At 43.0% G+C, this 23,343-nt stretch overlaps 1 protein-coding gene across 1 annotated transcript in view; it reads right to left on the reverse strand.

The window, feature by feature from the left end:
• The window catches only part of Iqgap2 (IQ motif containing GTPase activating protein 2), a 257,708-nt gene that overhangs the window by 119,460 nt on the left and 114,905 nt on the right, over nucleotides 1-23,343 (reverse strand). Inside the window, exons 3-4 of the mRNA XM_060385592.1 lie at nucleotides 15,120-15,276; nucleotides 1,004-1,081 (exon numbers count right to left, since the gene is read on the reverse strand). Of these exons, the coding sequence (XP_060241575.1) occupies nucleotides 1,004-1,081; nucleotides 15,120-15,276 (235 nt within the window). The remainder of the gene's footprint in view (nucleotides 1-1,003; nucleotides 1,082-15,119; nucleotides 15,277-23,343) is intronic.

Consider the following 23,343-nt stretch of genomic DNA (forward strand, 5'->3'; position numbering starts at 1 on the left):
AAAAAAGAAAGAGAGAGAAGAAAAAGAAAAAAGAAGACAGAGAAGAAAGGAAGAAAAAAGAAAAAAGAAAAAAAGAAACAAAATATTCCACACAAAACACTCAATTTCTATGTAATATTGTACTACAGCTATAAAAACGTCAGTGCTGAGGGAAGCTGGATGACGGATACACAGAGACATACTATTTTCAAAAGTCCCCGTGATTCTATAATCCTTTTGAAATAAAAGTAGTCCTCCAATTTCCATCAAATGTAATTTCCTCATGTGTCTATTTCTTCTCTCTTTGAATTCACCAAGTGCTGAATGCTTACTGATTGAATTTTATTTGGTAGATCTATTTCAGGAGCAGCAGCTACAAGCCCCCAACCTTTCAAATTTAAAGTGATACCAGGATTTATAATAATTACTATAAAATATATATATATGGGCCAGGGAGACGGCTCAGCATGTAAAAATACTAAATATGCAAGCCTGATGAGTGGACTTTGATCCCCGTGAGTTTGAAAGCATATAAGAAGCCAGATGAAGTGGAATGGCTCTGCAATTCCAGCACGCGGACGGGGAGATGAGCCTGGAACGTCATAGGCGAGCTAGCCTGGAACATGCAGTGGAGGCAAGGGAGGCAATGACTCCTGCCTGTGCCCCTTGGACCTCCACATGCCCTGGCACATGTGTACCTGAATACATGCACACATGTGCACAAATACATAAGAAAAAAATTAAGTCACAATAATTTACATAAAATATGCAAATGGAGCTGACCCCCTTAACTGTCAGCTAAAGCCAGTTCTAACCTTTTATAATTCAGACACACTTTCACTCGTCTGCTTTGTGGCTATGCCCCTACGTTGTTATGAATTCTTGCCACGTGTGTCTTTGGGTAGGTCTTTCCATATTCTCAAGCCTTCAGAGACGTGTCTCTGCCTGACAAATCAGTGCTCGAAGTAAGGTGACTGCTTTGCACTGACTTTTCGTCTTCCCCAGTTAGCATGTGAAAGCTTACCTTGGGCAGCCCAATGGCCTCCATAGCTCTTAACCACTGCACGGTGTTATCTGTGTGTCGAAAATGAAGGCCAGATTTCTAAAACGACAGGAGAAAGGAAAGAATAATGAGATCACACAAAAAGTGAGTCATGTGCAATACATATTTTCATTACCAGAATGCTATTCAACTGTGCTTCTCCAAGAACAGTCATTGATGCTCAAATAAAACAAATCCAGACACAACAGAAAGACTAGACAGCATTTTAGCAACTCTTGTTATCTGTGATGGGCTACGCTAGTCTCTATGGTTCACGTTTCAAGGTAACTCTGAACTTGAATTTCAAAGACCATGAAATGTCTACCATACACCTCAGGATGTTTTGTGGAACATGTATGTACAAGTTCACGCTCACATGGTATAGATTTTGGTAATTATAACTGAGAAGTCTAGCAATTTCAGTCAAAGTAGACGGGATTTTTACTTTAAGCTATTATTTTTTTCTTTTCCTTGAGACTAGGTTTTACCATGTTGCTCTGGTAGGCCTAAAACTTGCTGTGTAGCCTAGTTGGCCTCAAACTTGTGAGATTTCTCCAGCCTCTGCCTCCTGAGGGCATGCACAATGGTCCCAGCTCTATGCAGGATTTTCAGAAAGCTGTCTTTGTTTTGCTCATGAATGTCTATCTCTACAGGAAACTTGAAAGATATAAAGAAGAAAGGAAAGCCCAAACCGTTCTATAATTCAGAGCTAATTTTAGTGTACATTACTCTCATTTCAGTATTAACCCTGGCTTTCTACAAGAAGCAAATAGTCAGCAGAAATGACATATGACCTATTTTTTTTCTACATAGTGAAACTGTCTTTCATTTTTTTCTTTAGTCTCAATCAGATTGCCACCTCATGAAGTTATATCAAGTAATGAGCCATAAAGAGCCTTAAACTATTTTGCATTTTCCATTTAATGCATAGGAGAACGTTATCTATTTCATATTAGTTTGAAATGAGTATGCAAAAAAATAACTAAAGCAAGCTTCATCATATAGTTAACTCTCAATAATAGATAATCACATTCAACAAGACTGGATCATCCTGCTGTCTATGAGCTTTCAAAACTGAATAGTTTATTAAATCTAAGGTGTTCTCATTGCTGTTAGAAATTATAAAACATAAGCAAATTAGTATTCAATGAATGATTAATAAGAGTCTCTATTGTGGTTGCACAATGTGTTTCAATAACTTTATGTAAATGGCTTCTAATTTTCCAAATACCTTTCAGCATAATTGCTAGTCCTACTTTTTAAAAATGAGGAAAGCCAGGTCAAAAAGATAGAATGATTTGTCTAAACTTAAGTGGCTCTAAGAGGGAGCTGGGATCTGTGATGGGGTCTCTAAAACTTTCTGAGTGCTGACATTCCTCTGACTCTGGGAAGAACATGGGGTCTAATACTGCTTGGCTAGTCTTCAGAAGGAAGAAATTTGTTAGGTGTTATAAAAATAATTGAGAGTAGAAAGGAGTGGGGGAGAAGGGGAGAAGAATGAAGATAAATTAGATAGGAAAGAGGGAAAACAGAGAAAGAGTCAGGCCATGGTGTGTGTTTATAACACAGCATAAATGTTTGCAGGATTCCAGCAGTCTTTAGACAAGAGAAATATGTGACCATGGGGAACAAGACAGACACAATCATGGGGTGAGTCTGAATGGAGACAGAGATGAGAGCCACCTGCACACAGCCTATCTAAATGTTTTCCTACCTAACATGGTAAGTGCCTTTGTGTAATATGGCTGGCATGTGATATATTCTGGTTTGTAAATGACAATCTCCTTCCCGGTCAGTCTCGTACTGTACATGTAAAACTGACCAGGGCTCTAGGTTGATGGCACTTTCTGATAACACCCAAAAGAAAATTGATCTGTATATTCCTAAGTGCATGTTAGAATCACACAACAGAAGCCCAGCTCTGTGCAAAGACGAGTACTTCTCCTCCCCATGGTGTCATGAACTGTCCATTTCTTTTCTTGTTCCAGTGAGTTAATTAAACAACTTTTGTTAGCTCAAAATTGAGTTCTAGAGTCAACAGTGGTTTGAGATTCAATAATCCCAAATCATGTAATGAAAAAATGTCATTTCTCTTTAGTGGTCTTGTTATGTAAATAATCTCACTGTGTAAATCCCTCGCAGGCCGCCTTCCTTCCTCAGCCTTAAAATGCTGTTCTGAGCTGGGGAGAACAAAGAGAAAGTCCTTAGTTGCAAAGTGTATCTGAAGATGCAAAAATGTTTTTACGTAAAATAAATAAAATGTCTTTATGCAAAAATGCATAAATAAAATGCAGGCTGTCAGCCACTACCACCGGGGCATGCATGCTAGGTTGGAAACTCACTCACCTGTAAGGTCAGAGAAAGGTCTCTGCTTCAAACACAGGGGCCGACTAAGAGGGTGGGCATTCCTACAGGCGTACAACAGATTTCAGTCTTTCCTCTCAAGCATCTGAAACACTGGCTTCAGAACCCTGAGGTCCACATCCATTTGTTCAAAAACTATGCTCTGTGAATGGATTACCACATCATCTGTCTCGGTCTATACACTTGCTTTAACTAGCACAAAAACTGGTTTTCTAAATGGGCTCAAAATAATCTCATCTGTTGCAGTTCTTTTCAGAGTCTTTTAAAAAAAATTCAGTCCTATATATTAATATGAGATGAAATGATGTGGCTATGGTCATATTTATCAATAGATGCTCCTGTCTAGCTAACATGCTTATATTTCATGTGGAATGACCTATTGAAATTCTAATTTCATATTATAGGTGTGTGCTCATTTTCTATTACTGAGCTGTTCCACTGCCAGGAAATGAAACTCACCCTGTTTCTAGTACACATGAGAAATTATGCAGGTCTTCTTTGGGTCTAACTTCCTCTGTATTAGAACCAGAGTGTTGTGGATCTTCAGAACTGTAACAGTTATCCCACAATGTTTATTCAATAGATGGGGAACTGTGGGTCTCCAGTGCCAGTCATGTTTAACTGACAGACGGAGAGGTAGGGCTCTGTGATGGTGAGCTTTGTCAGCCTATTGCAGTCACCTGTAAGAAAGCTTCAGGAAGGGATTATCTAGATTATGTGAGTTTGGCCCGTGGGCATGTCTCATAGAGGATGCCTTGATTAAGTCAATAGGTGTAGGAAGACCTAGTTCACGGCGGGAAGCACTATTCCCTAGGTTTGTGTCCCAGAGGGTGAGAGCGTGAGCTGAACAGCTGGCAGATGTGTTCTCATTGCCTCCTGTTCCTGACTGTGATACTACTAGCTGTCTTAAGTTCCTGACACCTTGGCTTGTCTGCTGTGATGTACTGTGCCCTGGAATTGTGAGCTTTGGCTTTCTTTAACCCTTTCTCCCCTGAATTGCTTTTTGTTGGGGCAGATTATCATATCAACAGAAACTGTCAAAGTACAGCAGGCTCTTTGCAGAGCCTCAATTCCATGTTCAGACACTGTACATTCTGCTGCTCACAGTGGCTAGAAACAAGTGTGACCTTCAATAAACACATGCCAACTATTCAGCTTTGCATCAGTGGCCAGACTTTCCAGAGTCTTTCACTGAGTTCTCTCTCAGAATGTTCTTCCAACACTGTTCCCTGACCATGCATGGAAGATGGAATAGTTAACACTGACTATCAACAGGACAAGACTCTTCCAGATGGGATAGTTAACACTGACTATCAATTGGACAAGACCTGGGATCACAAAGGAGACAAAGCTCTGGGCATGTGTGAGTTTTTATATTGGGTCAGCTGAGATGGAAAGACTCACCCTAAGTGAGTCACCCTAAGGAAAGTCACCCTAAGCTGAGGGCCTTGGACTGAATGGGAAGGAGAACGTAAGCCACAGCATTATGCCTTTTCTCCCTCCTCAGTGCAAATGTGGTGTTACCTGCCATCTCATGCCTCTGCCACCATGACTTCTTTTTTTTCTAATTTTTTTATTAATTACACTTTATTCACTTTGTGTCTCCTGGTAGCTCCCTCCCTCCTTCCCTCCCAATCCCTCACTCCCTCTCCCTTCTCCACACATGCCCCTCCCCAAGTCCACTGATAGGGGAGGTCTTCTTTTCCTTCCTTCTGATCCTAGTCTATTAGGTTGCATCAGGAGTGGCTGCATTGTCTGTGCATTGTCTGCTGCATTGCATTCCTCTGTGGCCTGGTAAGGCTGTTCCCCCATTAGAGGGAGGTGATCAAAGAGCCAGGCACTGGGTTCACATCAGAGACAGTTCCTGTTCCCATTACTATGGAACCCACTTGGACACTGAACTGCCATGGGCTACATCTGTGCAAGGGTTCTAGAGTATCTCCATGAATGGTCCTTGTTTGGAGTATCAATCTCAGAAAAGACCCCTGGGCCCAGATTTCTTGTTTCTGTTGCTCTCCTTGTGCAGCTCCTGTCCCCTCCAGGTCTTTCATCTCCCCCTTCTTTCATAAGATTCCCTGAACTCTGCCCAAAGTTTGGCTATAAGTCTCAGCATCTATTCTGATACCCTGCAGGGTAGAGCCTTTCAGAGGCCCTCTGTGGTAGGCTCCTGTCCTGTTCCCTGTTTTTGCCCTCTTCTGATATCCATCCTCTTTGCCTTTCTCAATGGGGATTGAGCATCTTAGCCTCCTTCTTGATTAGTTTCTTTAGGTGTAAGATTTTAATATGTTTATCCTATATTATATATCTAATATCCACTTATGAGTGAGTATATTCCCTGTGTATCTTTCTGCTTCTGGGATACCTCACTCAGGATGATCGTTTCCAGTTCCTACCATTTGCCTGCAAATTTCGTGATTTCCTTGTGTGTGTGTGTGTGTGTGTGTGTGTGTGTGTATGTGTGTGTGTTTATTGCTGAGTAATATTCCATTGTATAGATGTATCACAATTTCTGTATCCATTCCTCAACTGAGGGGCATCTGGGTTGTTTCCAGGTTCTGGATAAATAAAGCTGCTGCAAACATGTTTGAGCAAATGTCCGTGTTGTATACTTGAGTATCTTTTGGATATATGCCTAGGAGTGGGATAGCTGGATCTTAAGGAAACGCTATTCCTAATTGTCTGAGAAAGGACCAGATTGATTTCCAAAGTGGTTGTACAAGTTTACATTCCCACCAGCAGTGGAGGAGGGTTCCCCTTTCTCCATATCCTCTCCAGCATGTGTTGTCACTTGAGTTTTTGATCTTAGCTATTCTGATGGGTGTAAGGTGAAATCTTAGGGTTGTTTTGATTTGCATTTCCCTGATAACTAATGATGTTGAGCATTTTTTAAGCATTTCTCTGCCATTCAATATTCCTCTATCAAGAATTCTCTGTTTAGCTCTGTACCCCATTTTTTAATTGGATTACTTGCCAAGAAACCCAGAATTGCTAAAACAATCCTCTACAATAAAAGATCTTCTGGAGGTATCTCCATCCCTGATCTCAAGCTGTACTATAGAGCAACAGTAATAAAAACTGCATGGTACTGGCATGGAAATAGAATGGTGAATTAATGGAACTGAATAGAAGACCCAGAAATAAACCCACATACTTTTGGACACCTGATTTTTGACAAAGACGCCAAAACCATACAATGGAAAAAAGAAAGCATCTTCAACAAATGGTGCTGGTCTAACTGGATGGCTACATGTAGAAAAATGCAAAAAGATCCATATTTATCAACCTGCACAAAACTAAAGTCCAGGTGGATCAAAGACCTCAATATAAAACCAGACACACTAAACCTGTTAGAAGAAAAAGTGGGGAAGAGCCTGGAACTCATTGGCAGAGGAGACAACGTCCTGAACAGAACACCAACAGCACAGGCTCTAAGAGCAACAATCAATAAATGGGACCTCATGAAACTGAAAAGCTTCTGAAAAGCAAAGGACACTGTTGTCAGAATAAAACGACAACCTACAGACGGGAAAGGATCTTCACCAACCCTATATTTGACAGAAAGCTAATATCGAGCATATATAAAGAACGAAAGAAGTTAAAAACCACCATGACTTCTTGACTGCACTCTCAACTGTGAGCCCAAATAAAGCCTCCAAGTTACATTTTAAAAGGCATTCTGTGGCAGGGACAAGACAAAGAAATAGTACAAACAGCTTTCTTCTCATTTTTTTCTAATCTCGGAGTAAACCTTCTAATGAAGAAACTCAGATCCTACTCATTGTTGGCTATCGTGTCTTCGGTATAGACAGGCCACAAGTCATAACTGCAAGTGATAGTGTACCCAGCCATGGGAACCATGAATGTCAGAACTGCTCTGCTGTTTTCACTGAGAACGTGATGGGCACAGGGCAGGTGGTGGCGAGTGTCACATAGAAATGAACTCTACTCCATTCAGACTAAATGTCCCTTATCAGATGTCCTTGGGAATCGGAATGTTTCAGACTTCAAAGTTTTCCCAATCTTGAAATATTTGCATAAACATTATCAGTTGGACCATCTCCAATCTAAAAAGCTCAAACCAGAACGCTCTGAGATCCAAAACCCTTTGGGGATGGCTGGTACTCAGAATCCCAGACTTGAGACCATTTCAGATTTCCAAGTAGGGACATTAATCTGTACGCACTTCTCTCATAGAGCAAGTTCACCTTCTTTTCCTACATTATCATTTTTATGCCAATGATCATCTGTGAGAGCAATGGTGTTCAAACCCTAGAACAGCACAAGCCTCTCCTATTGGTGAAGCTCTTCAGAAAGCCAAGAGATAGTACCCAGCTCAGCAGTGAGGGGAACGAGCTCAGTCTGCACGCACTCATCAGGTGGTCCCGCAGTACTTCCTCAGAGACAGGAGGCTACACACATTGAGTGAGCTCCATGGAGTAGTGGCTTGAGTAAGAAATGCCCCCTTAGGCCTAGGCATCTGAATAGGTGGTCCCCTATTGGTAACACTGTTTAGGAGGTTTAGATGGTGTGGCCTTGCTGAAGGAAGAATATCACTGGGAGTCAGCCTCAAGAGTGCAATGTATTGCTATTTCTAGTTTGTTTTCTCTGCTTCACACTCGGCATTCAGGATGTATGCTTTCAGCTTCCTGTTCCTGCTGCAGTGCCAAGAGACCATCAGAGACTCATCCCCGAGAACCATAAGCCGAAATAAACTTACTCTTCTGTAAGTAGCCTTGGCTATGCTGTTTTTTTCACAGCAACAGAATAGCAACTAATAAGTTGGTACCTGCTAGTGAGCTGTCGTCATGAAGAACCTGTCAGCCTGACACAGGTGACATCAGATTGGCCCACTGGAGACCCCGTTGTGTACTTTATTGATTGGTGATTTTTTGAGAGGGGTCACCTCACTGTCAGTGGTGCTATTCCCAGACAGGCTGAGCAAGCCAGCCGGCTGCAGCCCTCCATCACCTCTTCTTCAGCACCTGCCTCCAGGTTCCTGCCTCGAGTTTCTGCCTCAGCTACCTTTGGCAGTGGGCTGGGACCTGAGCTTTACAAGCTGGAACAACCCACCACCAAGCTGCTTTTGTTCAAGATGTTTCGTCGAGGCAATAGAAACTCATTCCTACGACATTTTGGCAAAGAATCCAGCTGTGCTCTGCCTGTGCCCCACGAACTTGTCTGAGACTAAATTACAAAGCAATGGACTAATTTCTTCAATAGAGGCAATTCCAAGGTAACATAATATTGAATCTGTGGTGTGGTTATTATGAACCACTCTTATGAAGATCTACAATGAAAAAAGAACATGCGGGACAGAAATAAACATAAAATGCATAGTTTGAAGAGAGACAGAGCACCAGGAAGCATGGTGCAGCCAAGGCTTGTGCTGAAACACGTCAGATTATCACCAGTAAGGACAGAGGCATGTCCTATGCTGAAATGAAGGAAGGGGCAAGACAACACCTTGCTAGCTTTCAGCTTTTGAAACAACCTAAGCTTTTTTTCTGCTTCTATAAAGCAACTGAATAAAATATCTGATGCTAAAGTGGTTCAAGGGGAGGGTTGGGCCCACTCCAACCTGGCAGCCACACTAGGCAGTGTCATTCCTATGATGCTGTTTGCAGAGGCAAAAGGGATGCAAGAGTGAGAGGACTGTGGTATCTTCCTCTGCAGTTTTAGAGCTACTGAGGCTAGGAAGCATGTGGCAAGTGAGTACCTGAATGAAGGCCCTGCAAAGCCACACTGCAGCAAGCTGTAAAAATGAAGCCTTCATTACACTGGAGAACCCAAGAGGTTAGAGATGGCAGAGTTGTGGGAGAGCTGCACAAAGGGAGAGGAATAAGCCCAAAAGAAGGATGCTTGTTGTGGGTAGCAAAGCCGGAGGAGTGGATTGCCTAAGCCCTTTGAAATGAAAGTCCTAGACATGGGACATGGAACTGTAGTATTTGGTGTTTGCCCTGCTGGATGTTTTTTGGTCCTGCTTTGGTTCAGTATTTCTTCACTATGCCTTTATTCCTCTGTTTTAGAATGACAATGTATGTTCTGTGCCATTGTATGTTGGAAGTATGTAACTTGCCTTTTGATTTTATAGGAGGTTACAATGAAGAAATTGCCTTGAGTCTCAGGAGAGACTGAGACATTGCTGAGTCAGTGAAAGACTACAAGTACTTTGAAGTTAAAATAAATGCATTTGCACTATGATATGGTTATGGGATGATGCAGGGAAGGAAGCAGAGTATAATGATTTAAATGAGAAATGTCCCCCACAGGCTCAGGCATTTGAACACGTAGTCCCTGTTGGTAGCACTATTTGGGAAAGGTAGGGGATTGGAGAAAGTGTGGGCTCTGAGAGTAAAATGCTTTGCTATTTCTACTTTGTTCTTTCTGCTTTGTGCTCAGCATTCAAGAAGTGTGCTCTCAGCTTTCTGTTTCGGCTGCCATGCCCTACTGCCGTTGCCGTGCCTCTGCGATGCCACCACAGACTCTTACCTCTGCAGCCCTAAGCAACTGTCTCTTCAACCATGTTGCCATGGTCATGGTATTTTCTCAGCAGCAGAAAAGTGACTAGTAAGGAAAGCACACACATGATGGAGGCTCCGGCTTCCTTAGCGTTGTCATGTGGTCCTTCACCTATTTCCCAAGACCCTACCATGGGCTAGCCTCTGCACTAGTCACTGTGGACAAAGCATGAACAATCTTCAAAAATTATATTTATTTAATTGTGTGTGTGTGTGCGTGCGTGTGTGTGTGTGTGTGTACATGTGTGCACATGCCATAGCACCTGTATGAAGGTCAGAGGACAATTTGCCAGAGCCAGTTCTCCCTTTCCACTATAGTTCCCCGGGATAAAACTTGGGTCCATCAGGCTTGGCAGCAAGTACCTTTACCCAGTGAGCCATGTTGCTGGACCCTAAGAGAATCTTTACCATACACGGTGACGTGTCTAAGGGAGGCAGTAACAAGTGCCACAGCATGTATAGCATGGTCACATATCCTAGTACAGAGGATGCAGTTGTCTACAAATAGAACATTCAAACCCAGAAGATGCAAGCATGGTATCTAGGACATTCTTCTGACCCTAAACCAATGAGGCACCAGGGTTCTACACTGGCTGCCAAAGAAGCCCGGGAAGTGCATGGCCTCCACAGCCAGGATCAAGGACATGGCCTTAGAGATGCTGTGTCTAGGAAGGCTGTGTTTTACAGATGCAGTGAGAACCCAGGTTTTCTAAACTCGTGGTTTTCCAGATGGCACACTGAAGTGCCTCGCCCTTATTAGGGGGCATCCCTTGTGCCGAAACATCCTCACTGTTATCATACAATTTAGGGATTCTTGAAGAGACCATACAGTGGGCTCTTGCCCCAAAGGATTGGAGAACAGGAAGTTGCATTATCTACTCATGAAGGTTTAGCTATTTTGCTACTGTATCAAAACCAAAGACTCTAATATGAAATTTCAGGATTACATGGAAAACTACTACGAGTTTCTATCATGAAAAACTGCTCTCCCGAGATTCCACATAGGGCTAATTTTCACACATTCTGTGTTTTCCCAGGAACTCATCAGCACAGAAGGCACCCACACCGCAGCTGGTAACAGCTTCCTCCTTCTGCCCCTCGGGCAGCATTATTTCTACATAGGTCTGCCTTCCAACGGCCTGCAGGGGTTGGGGATAGCCCCTGAGAACACTTTTCTCTCTTCACTCACAATGTCATCTTCTGCCTGGGCCCTTGTGAATACTGTTTCACAACAAGAGACCTGTCCCCGTTCAAAGGAGAAGTTGCCATTCATTTTGATAGTGGGCTCCCTAATGCCTTGAGAAGGTGTCTGACTAAATATTCCCTGAGGCTATTGCCATAGGGGTCCAGAGCTGATGTGGAAGCAGATGCCTGATGCCAAGGTTTATGATGTCCCAGAGAAAGGAATGCCAGCCCTGAGTCGGCACCAGGGCGTGCATTCCTGGAGGGTCTGCCTCTAAACTTGAGCCTCACTGTTCACAAAGCCGAATGGAAGCCTCCTCAGCTTCCCCTTCAGGCAGTGCTGGCATCTAGTGCAATGATGTGGTATCGAGTCACTAACAGGCCCTTGATAACAGCCAGTTGACAACAGAGTCTAAAATGTGGGTGCAGGCGCATCTTGTGGCTGGGTGTAGGTTTTCTTCTGTCCCTCTCTAATTTTCTAAAATTAAAAAGAACAAAACACAGCCTGGGTGACTCGCTGTTTTAATAGCCTGTCAGGAACCAAACATCCTTTAATAAATGTGAACACCTGTTTTAACAGCATCTGACACGAACCTGTGCCAGGTTGCCTGTCTGTCTAAACCACTGGTTCTCAATCTGAGAGGGTGGAATGGCCCTTCCATAGGGGTTGCACATAAGATTTATACTGTGGCTCCTAACAGAAGCAAAATTACAATTATGAAGTAGTTACAAGAATAACCTTATGGTTGGGGTCACCACGGCATGCAGGTTCAGAACCACTGACAGAAGCAGTGAAGCTGGCCCCCAAAGACATTTGCCATGAAACTCTGCTTACTGAGAGCTAAAAATTATTCAAATATTGTTACGCTTAAGAATACATGTCAGAAAAAACAATTATCCTACATAATTTAACCTTTTAAAATCCCATTTAAATGATACAGAAGATGCATAACATATCAAGCATGAGGGGTGTAATAAATTGATATTTGTGCTTAAAAAGGAATTAATTTTATCTAAGATATATTTTTCATTTATCCTATTTTCAGCCCTATTAATATTTTTCTTGCAACTGTGAAATAAATAACATTAATAATTTCAGACAAAGTATCAATATAACAAATTAACTGTGGGGCTGTGCATACGGCTCAGCATTAGGAGTGCTTGCCCAGCCACTCACAAAGCCATGGGATTTGTCTCTAATAAAGATAAAAAGGGAAGGGAAAAGGGCAGGAAGAGGCAGGCAACTCCAAATGGCTGGAGGTGCACCTTTGTGGTCTGAGCACTTGCCAGTGTATGTGAGGGCCTTATTTGGAACCCTGCACCACAAAACAACAACAAAAGTGTAAGCTTCCTAAGAGAATAAAGAACCAAGTTTGGGCTAGGAGGACTCAGGGGATAAAGCACTTGCTGTGCAAGCATCAGGACCAGAGCCTGGATCCCCAGAACCATAAACCGAACAGGTGTCGCACGCTTGTAATCCCAGCACTGGAGAGGAGAGTGACAGGACAGGGGCCTCCTGGGGTAAGCCACCTAGCAAGACTGGTCAGAAGAGGTGGGCTCTGGGTTCAAGGAGTGGCTCGGCCTTGATAAAGTACAGAGTGATTGAGGCCTCGGCACACAAGTGTATGTACCCTCATACACACTTGCACACATGCAAACACATATATGCACATGATACATACCATACACATATTCGCACACAAAAAGAAAAGCGGGTGGGGGAGGATGGGGGAAGGTAGATCAAGTTTCCAAGGAGCTTGGAACCCTTGACTTGTAGCAGACAAGCTATGGCATTTTCTGAAATGGACGGTTCACGTTCTAATTGGCTCCTGCAGAAACATCTGTAAGTTAGGAAGGACTTTTTCAGCTTGGTGTCTGCAGTTTCTCCTGTCACTTTTTAGTGGGACAGCTCAAACACAAAGGAGACAAGACAGTGGTATGAACTGTTTTCTATCAGCAGCTTCCACAGTTACACCCTCACGGCCAGTTTCACATCATCTAGCCTCTTTCTCCCAGTGATATTAAAAGAAAATAGCATTTCATCTGCAAGTCTTTCAAGCTCTCTGAAAGAACAAGATTACCTTTTAATATAAGATTGTTATTTACTATGATTTTGTCTCCCTAACCCACCCCTGCCAAGTTAACTACGAGTGTTTTCGTCTGTTGCTGCTATTTTCCCCTCAAAGATAGCAGCAATATTTATTTTCTGGTTCTTCTCAAATTAGTCAGAATTCTTAAAACCACTTACACCCAAAAAAGTTAGCCTTTTGTTTTGTTTTAAACACTAAATAGAAAATTGTTCCTATCTGACTTTTCTTTTTTTAATTAATTTATTTTTTAATAGTTTATTCACATTATATCCCAGCCATAGCCCCCTCCCTCATCTCCTCCCATGCCCCTCCCCAAGTCCACTGAAAGGGGAGGTCCTCTTTCAGTGAAAGGGGAGAACCTCCCCTTCCATCTGACTCTAGCCTATCAGGTCTCATCAGGACTGGCTGCATTGTCTTCTTCTGTGGCCTGGTAAGGCTGCTCCTCACCCCCACTCATGGGGAGGCGATCAAAGAGCAGGCCAATCAGTTCATGTCAGAGACAGTTCCTGTTCCCATTAGTAGGGTACTCACTTGGACACTGAGCTGCCATGGGCTACATCTGAACAGGGTTCTAGGTTATCTCCATGAATGGTCCTTGGTTGGAGTATCAGTCTCAGGAAAGACCCCCTAGGTCCAAATTTCATGGTTCTTTCGCTCTCCTTATAGAGCTCCTGTCCCTTCCAGGTTTTCATCTCCCCCTTCTTTCCTACGATTCCCTGCACTCTGCCCAAAGGTTGGCCATAAGTCTCAGCATATGTTTTAATACCTGCAGGGTAGTCTTTCAGAGTCCCTCTGTGGTAGGCTCCTGTCCTGTTACCTGTTTTCTCCCTCTTTCCATGTCCATCCCATTTGTCTTCCTGAATGAAGATTGATCATTTTAGCCAGAGTCCTCCTTCTTGCTTAGCTTCTTTAGGTCTACAGATTTTAGTATGTTTACCCTACATTTTATGTCTAATATCCACTTATAAATGAGTATATATCATGAATGTCTTTCTGCTTCTGGGATACCTCACTCAGGATGATCTTTTCTAGTTCCATCTATCTGACCTTTCAGTATCATTTTAGCTACATTGCCCTAGTTCTTCAGGACAAGTTTAAAGAATATTTGTTTCATAAAACTTTTTAAATAACCACAGTTTACTAGCTTATATTAATTATATATACTAAGGGGTTTCATCATGACATTTTCTTTTCTTTTTTGATTTTTTGAGACAGGGTTTCTCTGTGTAGCTCTGACTGTCCTGGACTCGCTTTGTAGACCAGACTGGCCTCGAACTCACAGAGATCCACCTGCCTCTGCCTCCCTGAGTGCTGGGATTACAGGTATGTGCCACAGCACCCGCCTCATCATGACATTTTCACACAAGTATATAATATATTTTGATTATATTTATCCCTATTACCTTCTCTTGCTCCTCCCACTCCAACTGATCTTCCTCCTTTTCTCAATCAGTTCCCCTTCTATGCTCATGCCTGTCAAGTCTTTCAGGCTTATGAGCTAGGCAATTCCTATAAAAGCTGTGTCTTCGGAGGGGAACAGTCTAAAAATAGGCTCATTCTTGGTTTCTGATCCCATGAGTCTACTTAGGGTTACTTCAGGAGCACAGATGAGGCGCTACTTAAGTAATTTACTAGTGGTCACACTACTGAAGAAAATGTCTCTCTCCCAGCACCACCGACTGCATTTATTTTGACTATTTACTCCTTCACTAGAGTTGGAGGGACTCATAAACTGCTGAAGAAGAAGTGTAATGCACCTTAGCCTGGAAACATTCTTTCTTAAAGTGCTTCAGCCTCAGAAATGAGGCTCTGAAGACCAGGACACCCCATCCCAAACCCTTACAGAAACAGTAGGAAAAGGAGGTAAAAGAGGAAAAAGGAAAGGATATACCAAATGTTTGCATTTAGTGGGAAGCCAAGAGCATTTAGCTCCAGGTTGGTTACCTTATAACGTGTCTGTTCCACATCATAGATCTTCTTCTCTGATACCATTTTTGGGGCAAAGAACTTGGCCAACTTGGCGAGGTAGACCCCATTCCGCAGCCCTTCTTCCAGTTCAGTGGTTGGTGGCAATTCTTCCACTAAGCAGACCTCCATCCATCTGAAAAGATCATAAAGCTGTGAAGTGACTGCAGGCAGGTGACATTCCATAATTCTATAATGCTGTGTACTGAAGGGACCGTGGAAGAAAACGGGCATCAGACATTTTTCCAGAAGTATGGGGTTGCTGGGTGGAACAAGGATTCAGGACATAAGGTGAACAAGAGGGTTTAGTTTAGAGGCACAGAGCTCACCAGCATGCCACAGCTTGTCAACATTACCTTTGTCTGAATCTCTGCCAACTCCCATCAGTGCCAGAGGGGTGAGGTGGGGAAGGCCAAACCATTTTGTAAGGGTGGAATTAGTCCTGCTGACATGAGAGAGAAATGACTTCAGGCTTATGAGCCTGGCAGTTCCTATAGAAGCCGTGCCTTGGAGGGTGGGAAGGGAACAGGCTACGCTGACTGGCGGATTGGCTACCAGAGAAGAAAGGAACATGGGAAATTCAGCGAGGAGCTCAGACTGCTCAAATAACACACAGGAATACGTTAAACATATCCACCTTTGGGGGAACATACAGTACCCACTGGGCTCTAGAATCCTTTCTTTTAAAGAGCAGATTAAATCTTAGGGCGCTGTGCCAGTACTGCAGAAAGCAGAGCACCAAGGTCATTGCTGGCCTAAGGACACACAGTGGGCGAGAGGCCAGGCTAGCTCATGTTTCACAATATATGCCAAAATTCCTCTGTATGAGGTGAATGTTCCTCTGTCCCTTCCCGAGTCACACCCCCTAAGACCCACCCTCTGTCACCAGTCATTGATCCACACACAGATCCAGCTGTGAGTGTGAGCCCCGAAGCTCCACAGGCAGCTTCCTGGAGGTTATGGACATAGCAGCCTCAATTCCCCTTAACATGTGGGAAATACTGTTGAGTCTAACACCTGCCCCAGCCCAAAGAGCAAATGCTGGACTTTTTGCTCTGTCTGTCTGGAGCTCTGAACAACAATACTGAGAAGCTCAATAAACAACTAGTAAGTAAGAAGTAATTACTGGCTGACCATTAGGCACATAAAAATAGAACATATGAGAAACAATATAAATAAAAACCTTTGTTTGAAGAACAAAAATTACAATTCATTGCCTAGGTAGGGCTGACCCCTGCAGCATTTCAAACTATGCACATATACACATGAAATATGTAAGATGTATGAACATACCTATGTATGTTGAGAATTGAGAATTGCATAATTGAGAATACAATGCAGTATCAAGGAAAAACGAGAGAACTGTGTTAAGAGGGGCTCTCCTGTCTACTACTACATGTAGGACACAATAAGAAAGTGAAGGGATAAAGGGCAGCCTGGAGTTATCCCTGGAGTAATCAGGGAAAACTGAAGGATGGGATAAAAGCCTGGACTTGGCCTATGTGAGCAGGCAGGGAAGAAATGTGCAGCTGGGCGCTGGGCAAGCCGTACGCATAAAAGGAACATGGCTGACTCATGGGGACAGCTCAGAGAGGCCTCTGGGTCCTTGGGGCTCACCAGGAGAAAAGGGAAACGAGACTAGGCACACATATAGCAAGCTGAGTTCTGGAGTGTGAGAAGTGATGACATCTGTTACCATAGGAAGCTGGGAGCTCCTGGCAGCTTCACAGAAGAGGCGTGACATCTTGACAGTGGTAATTATAACCAATTAATCTGTATAATAGATGCCTCAGAGACACTGCTGAGGGACTGGGTGAGATGGAGGGAACTGGGAAAGCGGGGGGAGGGGGGAAGGAAGGCAGGAAACAGTTTAAGGAAAGCATGACATGGCTGGGGAGAACTTCAGAAAGGGGTCAAAAGGAAGTCCAATATTATGAGCCAGGGAGAGCACCATGACAGGCTCTGCAGAATCTTCTCTCCTCTGTTAAAAAAGGGTGGGCGATGGACCTAAATAACAATGACCTTTTCTCTTCCAGTACCTCAGGGGCCTGTGAAACTAGAAGAACACGGAAGAGGTAAAAGAACATGACTATGACTGGCTTTGTTTTCTACATATCACACATAACATAAACCTTGCTTCATAAACCTGAACCAAGGTAATAGACTTGGAAAGAAAAAAGGAATGAAAAGAAAGAAAGTGCTGAGGGTTCTGTTTCTTTTTCCTTTTTTTCAATATTAAGAGCCACTGTAAAAGAGCAAGCATGCTAGTTAGCTGTCTATCACTATAGCAAAGCACCTGATGTAAGTACCTTAAAAAGAAGAAAGAAAGGCTGGATCCTGCAGTGAATGTCTATAATCCTAGTTCTTTTGGAGGCTGAGACGGAAGAGTAGAGAGTTCAAGGCCAGCCTGGGCCACATAGCAAGATCCTGCCTCCAAAATAGAAAGGAGTGGGGAAAGAAGAGAGGAAAGGTTTATTCTGGCTCAATTTTGGAGATTTCAGCCCAAGACTGGATAGACTCATGGGGGTGGACGTTTTGTAAGGGAACCAGATAGCAGTGTCAGAGAGTATATGGCAAAACACACTGTTCAATTTGTGGATAGGAAACACAGCAGGAAGACCAACGGGGCTGGGATCCATGATGCCATCTTCCACACACAACAGAGCTTTTCCTAACACAGGTGGAGAGCACTTCCCAATCGATGGACCTACCTGGGGACGGAACCTTTCGTGCCTGGACCTCCGTGGGACATTCTGCATCAAACTACAGCACCAAGTTTCCAACTTAGATAAACTCATTAGAGCATCAAGATCTTTCACAACAAAATACAATCTGTTTTCAACCAATTATGTTTTTAAATAATTACCCTTAAAAATACTGTTTTTCATATAACAATATAGAAGTGCTTCGTAACAACTTGGTAATTGGGGTACAGAGGGGGTATAATATATTGACAACTGGTAGGTGGAATACAGAGAGATATGTTGACAACTGGGAGCAAGGGCAGTGTTCTAAAATAAACCCAACACTAAGCATAATGTTGAAGATTTGAGCTTGTTTTAAGAGGGCGATAATTGCACTTGTTTTGTCTGTTATGTGCATGCAGTTGTCTTAAAATACTTATTTATAAAAAAATCTTAGGTTAGCTACAGCCTTTCAAAACCTAGACATGCAGGCTGGGGATGTTGTTCAGTTGGCAGAGTGCCTGCCTGGAATGAATAGGGGCTGGGTTTGATCTGCAGAACTGCACAAATGGGGTAGGTGATGGCTCATGCCTGTAATCTCAGCATTTGGGAGGTAAAGGCAGGAAGACCAGAAGTTCAAGGTCATCCTTGGCTACAAAGAGGATTCAGTGTAAGCCTGGCTTACATCAAAATCTGTCCCAAAACAATAGAGAGAAAAAAGGGAGAGGGAGGGCAGGACAGAGGAGGGAAGGAAGGTAGAAGAGAGAAAGAGAGAGAAAGCCAATGTTCATAGTATTATAAACTGTTTAGAGGCAGGGGCTAGGTTATTATTTTTTCTTTATAGTCCTTCTGTACCTAGCAACCTATATACACTTATCTAATGTTAATTTTTATGTCTGCTTTGCCATGCATCATATTACACTGCAGAACTCATAAAGTGCTGTTTGAATACTCGATTTCATGCCAGTCCAGCCTGGAAAGAGGAGCTGGACTCACCACTAGATGAGTTTTTGAATTTTTTTTTTCTTGGATCCTGACAATTTCCTGAGAAAACTTAGCTTTGCTGAAGCTCTTTAAACCCCAAGGACACATGGCTGGAACGTGAAGGAACTCAATAAAGTAGCTACAGGCTTCCGCTAGTGTTTCTCCAACTCTGAACTTCCCTAACTCATTGACAGAAGAATGTGCCCTGCAGTCCAGGCCCACCCAGCTTGTTAGCATATGTAAGCAAGGTAACAGGCATGATAAAAAGCCCAGGCTACCTCTTGAGGGAGCAAATGACACAAGATAGAGGCTGGCTCTGTGAAGCTGAGAGACTATGTGAAAAGAGTGCCCAAACCTACACAGTATCTCACGGCTCTTCTGGGAAGAGCTGCAGCTTTGAAACTGATACCAATGGACCAGTCAATATATGATCAACTCACATAAGACCATTCTTCTGGGACAAGCAGTAGGGTTTGCCAACAAAATCAGGTTGGGTGCCTGATCATGATCTAAAAGTGTTAAAATCCTTCATGATGAAGTAGGAACCTGCACATGTACATTTCTAAGGAATGCATGCTATCTTGGGGTGAATATTCCTGTGGTCTATCTCTCTAAAATGTCTAGATGAGAACTTCATGTAAAGCCAGCAGACAGGAGTAGATTCTGCTCAGCGTCTGTGCCCAGCCCACTGTAACTGGGTAGGGCTGGCATGTGACATTACAGGGTGAGGGAAATACTGGTAACCGGCTCTGGGCCTGGCTCATACAAACCTTCCAGAGAGGATTTTTGCTTGTTTTGTTTTGCTTTTTTTTTTTAACTACAATGTTTTAATTAATTCCTTGAGAATTTTATACGTGTATACAATGCATTTTGATCACATTCACCCCTTACTTTCACCCCTAACTTTTCCTGGATCCACCCTTCACTTCCCTACTCTCTCCCAACTTTCTTTGCTGGGTAATTCTATTGTTAGACTGAACACATTTTTATCTATCCGTTCTTCAGTTTGTGGACAATGGTTCTTAGCTTTCCAGGTTTTGGCCATTATGACTTAATACAAAGCATTATTAAACATGTTTTCCAGGACACACGGTCTCATTTCTCTTTTGAATCTGCTCAAGAGTAGAATCACTCAGTCATATGGCATGATGGTTAATCTTGATTGACAGCTTGATAGGATTGAGACTCACCATGGAAACAAACCTCCAAGCAATCTCATGAACAGCTATCTAGCTCAGGTTGCCTGAGGCAGGAAAGCCACTCTAAGTGTAGGCAATACCAAGGGCTGCAGTCTCAGACTGGGAAAAAGGAAGGAATAAGTGGAATACAAGCACTCCCTGCTTCCTGACTGTGACATGTGACCAGCACCTCCTGCCACCATGCCTTTCCTGACATGATTCTTTATATCCTCTGGAATTTTAAGCCCCATCAACCCTTTCCCTACAGCACTTTTTCCACAGTGACAAGACAAGCAACAAATGCATAGAGTGGCTTTATGTTTGTCTGTAAGGGCCTTATGCCTGCTTTCTAAAGTAGTCATGCATGGTGATAGGAGGGCTATCTTGATTCTCGTGGATGTGTATATACAGTTATCTCAACACCATATGTTAAAAAGATTACATTTGCTGAAAAAAGTCTTGGTACCTTCTGGACAGGTCAGTCGTCTTTAAAAGCAGGCAAACTGAGGATTTTGATCTATCATGTAGGCTTATGTATGGATAGTACATAAAGCTGGTAAGTAGCCAATTTGCCAAGACTTCCCATACTATCAAGAAATAGTATCCAATTTGGCTCAGAACCCCACAGAACTGAAACTGGAAGTGGCCCACGTCCTTCCTGCTGCTTCTGATTTCCTGTGCTTTGTTGGTTTTTCCACTGGATCACTTTACTAACCCAAAGCACCTATGCGTGAACATCTCATTTCAAAACACAGGTTGAAGCTGGGCATGGTGGCAAATGCCTTTAATCCCAGCTCTTGGGAGGCAGAGGGAAGCAGATCTCCATCAATTTGAGGCCAGCCTGGTCTACATCAAGAGTTCTAGGGCAGCTAGGGCCACTTAATGAGACACTGTCTTTAAAAAAAGAAAACAAAACAAACCTAAAGCCAAAACCTAAACCAGCAACAACAAACCCCACAGGGTAAAGCTGCTCTTTTATGAGCACAGTAGGGCTGCTTCCAGCTGGGGTCACACAGCCAGCCTCTGCCTGTGGTTGCTGCCCCACAAGGAAATCCTGAGTCACTTCCTGGAACAGAGGAGCAAAACAGAGGGAGCAGGAAGACTTCTCTGGCTCTCCTTACAGATACAGTTCTGGAGTTAGCCTTGCTGCTGGAAGCAGCACCCTATGCCCCTCACAGGCCACTGCACATTGCAGGTGAGAACAGAGGAAGCTAAAGAAGGTGAGGCAGGGGCAAGTCAGGAGATGAAGGTGAGAGGAGACAAGAAAAGGTTTTCCAACTTTGGGTTAAGGTCAAAAGATACACACACACATACACACACACATATGTATCTTACTTTGTCTCACAAGAGGCAAAAACAAAGAAATAAAACAAACCAAAAGCAACCTTCGAGAGTGCATCCCTCTGCACTGTGCTGTGCCTGACCAGTTCATGGAAGCGGCTGAGACATTTTTCTATGGTTTCAGCTAAGGAAATCACTAGCTATAAATCTTGGTCTCTCACATGTACTAGTGGACGGAATAAATGTCCCCAAGGTAGAATTGCTGGCCCAAACCAGAAAATGTGGTGGTTTTTTTGTTTTTTGGTTTTTTTTTTCTCTGCAAAAAACCCTGCTTTATGAGGTACCTTTTTCTAGGAACTTTCAAGTGTCTCAAGTCGATTTCTCTCCCCACTGTTTAGCAGAAGAAAAAGCGGCATGTGGAACATTTTGCTTTAGAAAGAACACAAAAAGCTTTCTTCTTTGCTCTTATATGTACAGTAATTGGTCACTCTTTACCTTTTGTGCTCACAGGAAGTAAAAACATCAAAAATACAAAATTAAGATCCCATGGAAAACGTTTTTTTTATTAGTTGCTGGCCAATGTAAAATTGTCATCACAATTCTATCAGCATTATTACCTCAGAGGAATGTGGGTGTAAGAAAACCACCGAATTCGGGGGTATCCATAGGTCACCTTCCTACACTCTTAAAAACTTGCCTGGTTCATTATAAGAATGTGATACGAATCCAGGTATTTTCTTTAAAGCACAGGTACACAACTGCCATGGGAAGAATCAATAGGGCTGCTGTGGTGGGGACTACCTATGAGCCCAGCACTCCCGAGGCTGAGGCAGGAGGATCTCAAGTGTAAGGCCAACTTTGGCTACAGACTAAGATCATTATTAAATTAAAAGAAAAAAAAAATCAACACATGACCCTAACATCTATGAGGAACAGTGAGATGATTCAGAAGAATCTGTTGTGTTTGACCAACATTTCCCCAAACCATTCCATGGATCACTGGCTCAGTTAGTTGCTAATAGAGGCCATTGGTAGAAATATAAGTATAAGGGGGATTTGAAAAGGTCTCAGATGGGCATGAAGAATGATGTTGCATACTGAATCTTCACTGTCAAATGGGCATGTACTTAGTTGACCACATTCTGGTATTTTGTGTAAAGTAGGATTTCTGTGTTACAACCTTGGATGTTCAGTTGAGGTGACTACTAAGCATTGAAAGCACAGCATGGGTCTCATTTATAGTAGGCACAAAAGGAGAAAAAGAGACAAATGAAGGAAGGAATTGTTAATCCAAACTAAAGAGACCTTGAAGATTTGAAAAAAGAAAACAACAACAACAACAAAAACATAGGCTATCCATATTGAAGAGAAAAGTTAGGGTGGTCTGGAAAGAACAGCAGTGGGTGGGCATGGAGAAGCGCTGTGTAAAACGATGACTATATATTGCTCACCAGAATATACCAGCAGAAACATCACTGGCTTGAACCACAGGAGACAGAGACAGGAAGAAAAGGAAGGGAAGCTGCCCCACCCTCAGCCCCAATGATGGAACAATCAGAGTTACTGACTGTGAACACATTTGATACTTCAAGAACAGAGAATGAGGCTTGTACTCTCACCACAATCTAAAAACATAGGTCAGGGATGAGGCTGCCTCCTTGGCTGTCTCTACTTTGGGGCCAGCTGCTGCCCAAGGCCTTGAAAAGATGCTGCTGTCAAGGAGAGGGATGTTCTTAAGCTACAGACTAAACATAACAGGCCCTGACAGGTTTTCATCTTCCTTTGGATCCATGACCCATGTCTTCTTTTTCCTTTTTTGAAAAGAAAACACCAGTCCTCCCCCTGTCTCCTGATTGCATTTTGAAACAGATATCCTGTTGGGTTTTATAAGTTCACAGCTAGAGAAACTTTTGGGGGAGGGGGGAGGCCTCAGAATGAATCATACCTAAAGTTTCACCTTCTCCCTATTCAGATGATATTTAGGTAAGATTTAAGATTTAGACTTAGGACATGGTGGCTCACCCCTACAACTCAGCAGGCAGAACCCAGAAGAATTCTGTGAGTTTAGGACCAGCC

This window comes from Meriones unguiculatus, chromosome 6 (assembly GCF_030254825.1).
Source record: "Meriones unguiculatus strain TT.TT164.6M chromosome 6, Bangor_MerUng_6.1, whole genome shotgun sequence".
NCBI classification, from domain to species: Eukaryota; Metazoa; Chordata; class Mammalia; order Rodentia; family Muridae; genus Meriones; species Meriones unguiculatus.